Source organism: Aegilops tauschii, chromosome 1, assembly GCF_002575655.3.
Source record: "Aegilops tauschii subsp. strangulata cultivar AL8/78 chromosome 1, Aet v6.0, whole genome shotgun sequence".
In the NCBI taxonomy this organism is placed as follows: Eukaryota; Viridiplantae; Streptophyta; class Magnoliopsida; order Poales; family Poaceae; genus Aegilops; species Aegilops tauschii.
In genome coordinates, this window is record NC_053035.3 from 226,012,541 (window position 1) to 226,021,519 (window position 8,979).

Consider the following 8,979-nt stretch of genomic DNA (forward strand, 5'->3'; position numbering starts at 1 on the left):
AATCGAGAATCATCTCCCTCAGCACCATCTTCAGCTGCATTGCTCTTACTAGACTTCTTCCTCTGTGTAAAGGGAAATGCAATCCACATTAGAAGACTAGCCATAAAAAAAGAGACAGAGAAAACACAGATAGAATAACAATGAAGGAAACAAATGCAGTCCACTTCAACAAACCTTTGGAACAACATCCACCTCCTCGCAAGAGTCACCACCAACATCTTCATCGACATCATTACGGGCACACTTGGGTAGACTCTTAGATGAACCACGGTCTTTGCGTCTACCACTATGAACATCCCTCACAAAATCAGCAAGCACAATGTCGTCATCATCAGAGTTGGGACCTTCAGTGACATGTAGTCGCTTGCACTGAGGATCATCCTTTCCACCAGCTTCAGCAGTTCTCTTGCCAAGATTCTTGTTCATGCCAGCAACACGTGGACTCCGCCGAGGTGTACCACCTTCCTCAGCAACAGTACTCAGCCTCTTCTTCTGCAAAGAAGGCTTCTTCACCTTGGCAAATTTGGCACCCTTGGCACCATCTGCAGCTCTCCTCTGCTTCTCCTTCTCCGCAAACTCTTTTGAGTCACTTTCAAACCTCAACTTCTTCTTGCTTTGCTTCAACTCATATTCACGAAGCTGTTCCGAGACCATCCAATCCTGTGTAACTTCCTCTGTACCATCAACAGACTGCGATTGTGTCTCAGACAAAACGGGACGTCTCTGGTCAAAGCTCACACCAACATTACCCTATGCAAAATAATGGTCAATCAATTGAGTAACCTCCTCAAACCCAGGCGCCCCAGCATGGAAAACATACACTGCGTCAAAATGAAGTTTGACTATGGTCGTTAAAAAGTGCACAAAAAGAACAAATGCAGTACACTTAGACATATAAAATGCAGTGCTCCAACCATAAGCTAAAAATAAAAAATAATGCATTGCACAAAAAACTTGAATAAAACAACAATGCAGTTCACACATACATATAGTGGAGTTCACATATACAAAATAAATACAGTGCTGCATACACTAACTTCATGTAAGTTCCCAACAAAATGCCGGACTAGATACAACAAGGCAACACCAATTGGTACAACATCAAAGTAACCAGCATACACAAAATAAACAAACCAATCACATACCAGAAGGAGGGGCCACCCTTATGGGAGAAGTTTCAATCGGCGAATTCAATTGATGTCCTCCCTCGACACCATGATCCTTACCACCAGGACAACGAGAGCCAATTGGTGTATCATTATGAGAACCGCAATCACCTACTTGATTGAAAAAGAACCAGAAACAGAAATTACAAAACATCACGTGACAAAATAATGCAAACGAACGCTGACAACTAACAGATCATAAACCAATATGCAGGATGATTTAGGAAACTAGATAAACATCAAACAAAATAAACAAAAGCCTAAAATAAGCACTCCACATACCCTGAACTCCTCCTCCCACTCTGCTCGGCGAAGACATGGCGTTTGCCTGCAGCACAACGACGAGGTGACAGATATAAGCAACAAAATCGACAAAAATCTCACGAAACCCTAGATCCACCTTGCTACACACGAGTATCGACTCCAAATTGAGATAAAATCGGCTGCCTACGGAAAAATTACACAAGCAAAAACAGCAACAACAACTACGAGAATAACAAAACAAGACAAGGGGACGATCAAGACCGAGAACAAGCGGAACATACCACAAAAAAGGTGCGGCGACGGCGACGGCGGGGAGGGGGAGGGTGCGGTGACGGGAACGGACAGGAAAGGGCTACAGGAGCGCAGCGGCAAGGGCTCGCGGAATGGGGGACGACGCGGAATGCAGGAATAAGAACCTCTTGAGGGCGGCGGTTCCTCGGGCGACGGCGGTTGCTGCGGGCGACGACAGTTTTGCTCGAGGGAGAGATGCCTCGGGAGAAACTGCAAGAGAGGAGAGGGGATTGTTCTCGGTCTCTCTCCCTGTCAGCTGACCGGTGGGATCGCCTGGAACGGACACGTAGGAGGCCCGCGTGTGGCAAAGGGCAACATAAAACGGGCCGGCCCAAAAACGGCCCGGCTAAAATAAGAAAGACCACATCAAAATGCACATGATGCAGTTCTCTGTGAAGAATAATGAAGTTCAATCGGTAAAACAAAATAAAATAAATGCAGTTCGTAAAAAAAGTTAAAATAAAAACCAACACGCATTTTAAGAAAACACATCTGAAAAGAAAAAGTCTACCTTCAAATAAGTGCCACAAAAAAAAGGCCCCCCCAACCACCCCTACCCCTCCCGTACCAGGGACTCCAGTAAGTACAGGCAAAAAACAGATGCAGTACGCAACACTAGAAAAATGCAGTGCATTTTGTTACAGGAAGCAGTACGGTATAGCAATCCAGTTCCGGATTACCTACATGAATAAATACACGGTATAGAACACAACAAAAACTCGTAAAATTGCGGAATACATTGTACTTTATTCAGGGGCTGCAACAAGGACACGCAAAAAACGGTGAAGTACGCACCTGTAGACAACATGCAGTTCTCTACTGTAGACGATGCAGGGCAGAACTCTAACCAATGCAGTTTCATTATCACGCATGATACATATAAACGTGACCAATGCCCATTCGCACAGAAAGTGGTGGTTAAAAAAATTACTGATAAAAAAATAAAACCATGTTAAAGAAAACCACGTTCGCATACAACCACCCAATCGGAGGGGTTCAATCGCCACAAGCCCACGATCACAAACGCAACACCAAACCTCGTGCAGTTCATCCGATGCGGCCATCCCACCCCGCGCCCTCCCCTTAAATTCAGACCTCTGCCAAAGGGCTTCTCATCCACAACAACACAAATATCCATTGCGCTGCCACCAAATCGCTCCATCACATCCATCTCCACGCAAAACACCAAGCCGTACTACCGGCCATGGCATTCGCCGACGAGTACTAGGGCGTGGAGGCCCACGGCAACACCAAGTTGCACGTCATCCACACCAACGACAAGAAGCAGATGGCGATCACCCTCGCGCAGTACGAGCGCCACCTCAGCCTCCAGCGCCACAAGATCGTCGGCATTGATCTCGAGTACAACAATGAGCCTGAAGCGACGCAGAAACCCGCCCTCTGCCAACTCCCCATTGGCAAGAAACACCCGGTGCTGCTCTTCCAACTGAGCGCCGCTGAAAGGTGCACCGTCTTCGACAACTTCCTCGCCGACCCCAGGTACACCTTTGCAGGCTTCTCCATCGACGGCGACAAAAAAAGGCTAGAGCGCATCAATCTGGAGGTCGCCAACTTCGTCGACATCCAGAAGGAGTGGAGGGTGCCCGAGGCAACCAAGGAGTTGGACTCCCTTGGAGACGTCTCCGGCATGCTCATCGACGACTACTACAACAACATGAAGAAGAAGATCACCGACGACGAACACAAGCACTGGGCCACCCTGGCTCTGTCCATGAGGCACATCGAGTACGCGGCAAAGGACGCCTACGCAGCGTATGAGATATGGAACCGCATCACCCTCACCCAGGACGGGCTTCGTCGTGCAAAGCTGGAGAAGGAGGAGCCCCCCAAGAAGCACGCCATGAGCAGCTGGGGATGGGGAGACGCTACCTGGTGAAGAAGAAGATGGTGCCAGCCAAAGAGCCAACAATGCCAGCGTCGTTTTAGAATTATCATCAAATTTGCTTTATGTTGTTTGCTTATGTATGGTTAGTTTGCTTGTGATCATTTGCTTTTGCTGAACTTAGTTTGCTTGCCATGCAGAATCGCTTGTAATGATGAACTTTGATTATGTTAGATTGCTTTCTGTTGAAATTAGTTTGCTGATGATGAACTTGTCGTACAGAATGCCTGTGATAATTTGTTTTCTATTGTTTGCTTATGTATCATTAGATTCGATTAGTGCACAAAACGAAATAAGATGCAGCGTGCAAATAGGACGCATGCAGTGCAAGTTGTGTACCAATGCAGTACAGACTTTGTCGAATGAAGTTTACACATACCCAACAAAGCAGTGCACGCCCCTAAATTTGGAAAAACGAATACATAAGAGAAAAAACACAAAAAGAAAAATGCGATCTGTATATGTAGTGCGGAAATATATGAACGTGCAGTACAGAAACGAATCAATGCAGTACAAGCATGATTTACTAAGCAGTGCACTCCCCTACATTGGAAAAAAGATTACATAAGAGCAAAAACACGAAAACAAAAATGAGAACTGTGCATGTAGTGCGGACTGCGTGCACATGTAGTACAGAACCCTGATCAATGCAGTGCACGGATGATTTACAAAAAGCAGTGCTCGCCCCTACATTGAAAAAAATGTAGTGCGGAAATATATGAACGTGCAGTACAGGAACATAATCAATGCAGTACATGTATGTTTACTAAGCAGTGCACTCCCCTACATTGGAAAAAAGATTACATAAGAGCAAAAACATGAAAACAAAAATGAGAACTGTACATGTAGTACGGAATGCGTGCACAAGTACAGAACCCTGATCAATGCAGTGCACGGATGGTTTGCTAAGCAGTGCACGCCCTTACATTGAAAAAAATACATGACAGAAAATACAAAGAAAAAAATTGACCACAACACCGGTCCCAGCCAGTCTCGTAGTAGGTCTGCACCCACAACAGGCGAGTCGTTCTGAGCCACGATGCGTGGGGCGGTGCGCACATGGGCCCACAGGTCAGAGAGCATAGAGCAGCGAGCGCCGTGTATAAGCGCCCAAATAAGTAACCAGAGGAGTTCGACACGGTTCCCTCGCCAGCGCTTATAAACAGGTCGGGCGCGCCTTCCGCGGGCGAGGTGGGACTAAAGATTAAGGCTGCACACAACGCACCGGCAACCAGCCGTACTCACAGGCCGACTTGGGCCCAATGCGTCATCACTCCCCGAACACAGGCCCAACACACAAAAAGAGAGGCCACTGAAAATTAAAAACAATCCCACATACCATACACAAACGCAGGCCGAACCACGCGTTCCGCGGTTCGTCTTGATATCACAATGCAGTTCGCTATTTTCAAGTAAGCAGTCCTCTTGCTACTCAAATGCATTCGCGGACACTGAATCAGAACCAATGCACCACCTAACACCAACCACAAAAATTATTACTTCCGTTGGTCAATTGGTTGCATAAAAACGTATCCATTCGTGCTCCAGACTAACACAACTCCTCCCCCGTTCCTCTTTTTCTTAAAATCGTAGATCTAGGGTTCATCCCATCCCCAGCTCTTCTCTAGAATTCCACTGAACCCGCCATGGACTGTAAGTGCGGGTGTTTGGCAAGGATGACACCGGTAGCGGACACATGCGTGTACGCAGAAGGTCTAGAGCTCACCAACACTGAGTGGCGCAACATGCTCGGGTCCCTGATGATACCCAACAGGGGGTTTCAGCCGCCATTTCTTCATCGCCTCACAACCGCAGATCTGCAGGAAAGTTGGGTATGTTTTTTCCCTCACAATTTTGGACATAATCTAGCCTGCAAATCCACATCTGAATATATAGTTCAATCAATTTGTTCAGTAGTGTCAACAAAATACAAAACATAATTTGTATTGTTGTTCAGATTTGTTAAGGGTCAGTAGATCAGCGTTGCAGTTCTGTTAACATGCTGGCGAAGTACACTGTAACCCACCTTGCAGTACAAGCATGTTGCAGTATAATATATATCCTAGCAAAACTAGAGGTCAATTCCGTATATAAGTTTGTTCATACATTGCAACTACTTTAGAAAATAGCAGTCATATATATGTAAGTATTTAAGTCAACATAAACAGATCATCCTAAGTATAAAGAAAAACATTTGCTGTTTACTTATAAAATTCTTTTTCCACCCATTCCAATATGCAGAAACTGCCATCCACAATAAAATTTTCTGCTCCGAGTTCAGGGAAGGTTACTTTGGAGACACAACACAAGAATGGGTATGCAGGCATGCAAGCTGACTACCACATCGACTCTGAAGACTGCATCAACATGACTACTGGTTGGAAAGATTTTGTCTCCCAGAATGGCTTTGACGTCGGAGAAGTGGCCATGGTGTTTTTCTACAAAGAAGAAGACTCCCTCAAGTTTACAATATTTGCACTCTAGGTTGTCTAATATGAAGCAACCAATATTTCTAATGCTTTGCTTATGTTGTATGCTTTTAAAATTATGTCCATCAGACACTTTGAACGATGCCTATTTAAAGTATGCAACCTCAATTGCATCATTTTATCATCCTTTTTAGACAAGTTGCTGTTGGCAGTAATGCAGTTCTCTCAAGCACATATTGTGGTACTAATAATAAAAAAGCAGTCCTCTGAACAGTAACAAGGAAATGCGAATGGTCGAAACTTTGCAGTTAACATATGATGTTCAAAAACAATTCTCATAGTATGCAGTTCAAAAAATTCTTATAATAACTATTCAGCTAACACAAGCATATAATGGACCATCCATTCTAATAGCACAATAGAACATTAACCACACTGCTATTGCAGTACGGAAGTGCATTTTATGAAGTCCTCTAGAACACATAATTCAGTTTAAGAAAACAGATATCTCATAAGCTGCCATAACCACTGTATTGTAGCTACAACGAAGTACACTACTAACGAAAATGCAGTGCACTACAACGTATGCCACAACTACAACAAATAAAATTAATAACAGTAGAACTCCAGACATGTGGTAGACTAATAGAGGTGTCAATTTCACTCGCACTTCCATAACTCGCCTAAAAATTGTCCAACCATTAAACTATCGAAAAATACCCCCGGAAAAAATTACACGGAAGACACGGCAACGGGACGAACAGCATCAACTCTCGTTTAAAAAATGCAATTAAAAAATTACAATTATACCCACAATACAATGAATTCAAACCTATAGCAACACTAATTACAATATTCAAACACGCATGGACGCGCAAAATTCAAAAAATCATCAAGAACAGAGGAGCGGACGAAGCTCACCCGCCCGCATGATCAAATTAACAGGAATTGAAAACTAACTCCTAAGAATTAACAAATTATAGAGTGAACGGACCGATTAAAATGAATGCAATCAAAGAATTCCTAGTAAAAAACAACATGCGAGCACAAAAAAATCGCATCTGAAGCGAACACGAACGAACAGAGAAAGCTCGTCCGCCAAATCCCTCGATTTGCAAGCACTCTAGTAGATTTTCCTGTAAATTAGAAAGAATAAAGGTAAAATGAGATGTAGAGACAAACTAAATCATCCCGCAATACCCGATTCCACACAGAAAACACGGGCAGAACACTAGAAAATGAAGCAGTTCTCCCGTGAAGCATTGCAGTGCCCAACGTAAAGACGATGCAATTCGCTTCTGTTAAGCGTGCAGTGCGGAAGTGTTATCAGAATAACTATTCTGCTAATATTAGTATACAGCCCGTCTATTCTGCTAATATTAGCAGAATAACTATTCTAATAACACTTCCGCACTGCATGCTCAACGCAAGTGCACGTCATTGTTTGAACCAAGTGTGATGCAGTACTCACGCGACGCGAGTGAACTTCCCATCGCAAAAAACTGCATGTTGTGTTTCTTTGTACCTTTTTTGCTCTAGTTTTTTAACCGTTTGTCAGAACGAAGCGTGTAATATACTGCTCAAAAGCTATGGATTAGGCGCAACTTCGCCATGTTGAACACTTTTCGAGATCTCTCATGGTTTAAGAGCAGTTTTGAAAATGGTGCGGCCCACAAGGAGTGACAACGAGTATTTTTCGCGTTTTTTCTAAACCGCTCATCGGAATGAAGCAAATGATACACCGTTGGATAGATATCATCGAGACACATCTTTTTCATATCTAATTTTTTCTCTAATTCGTTACGGTTTAAGAGCAGTTTCAAATTTACTAAATCGCGAAATTTTGTTTTTCAATTTTTTTTCAAATTTTTGGTACTGTTTCACCTCCAGTTTTTTAACCGTTTGCTAAAACAAGGCGTGTAACATACAGTTGAAAAGCTATGGACGAGGCGCAACTTTCACATGTTGAAATGTTTTTGAGATTTCTTACGGTTTTAATTTAATTTTGAAAATCGTGCGGTGAACGACGAGTGGCAGCGGCCGTTTTTCGCAAATTTTTTACAAACTGCTGGTCGGAATGATTCAAACGATATGCCGTTGGAAGGATATCGACGAGGAGCAACTTTTTCATGTAGAACACCCTCTCTAATTCTCTACGGTTTAAGAGGAATTTCGAATTTACCGAAATGCGCACACTCTATTTTTCGCGACACCCAAATCGACGTGGGTACTTCATCCGACTGAAAACCGCACTGCATCGGACGAAAAACCGCACTGCATCAGACGGGTAAGAGAACTGCATGGTTTTTTTTATTCAAACGAAATTTTTTCAAGGACGAGAAAGTAGAGTGCACTTCACATCGGGTGTAAATGAACCACAACACTATCAAGAAGTGACCCGCATTACTTTTTTCCGCTTTCGTAACAATTTTTTTGCACTTACGGGATGAACAACATCATACGGCCGTCCGCACTGCTTCAGAATGAAAACTGCACTGCATCGAACGAGCAAGCGAGCTGCATAATTTCTTTTGTCGGACGTTATTTTTCTCATACGAGTTTTTTGTTGTCTTTTTTTACTTCTTTTATGAACGAGAGTGGACCGCAGATACTAGGGCAAGTGAACCACATCATATATCAAAGTGAACCACATTACCATCTTGTTGTTTCGCTAATTTTTTTGCATTTTCATGTTGGGGGCAAGTGAACGACATCACTCTCAAAAGTGAACCACATTCGAGGGACAAACGCACTGCAGCGGTTCATTTGATATAGTGAACAATGGAGGAGTTTTATTATAGTGAACCATGTGGGAGAACAAAGTGAGCTTCAAAACATATACTATATCTTTTCATTATTTTTACACAGCCACACACACAACCATACACACAAAGTCCACAATGTCAGAAGCCGAACAACAATTGAG

At 43.5% G+C, this 8,979-nt stretch overlaps 1 protein-coding gene across 1 annotated transcript; it reads left to right on the forward strand.

The window, feature by feature from the left end:
* Positions 1–3,009: 3,009 nt before the first annotated feature.
* Positions 3,010–3,618, forward strand: LOC141028075 (uncharacterized). Its single transcript, XM_073505934.1, has one exon. The coding sequence runs from the start codon at positions 3,010–3,012 to the stop codon at positions 3,616–3,618; it is 609 nt and encodes a 202-aa protein (XP_073362035.1).
* Positions 3,619–8,979: the final 5,361 nt, after the last annotated feature.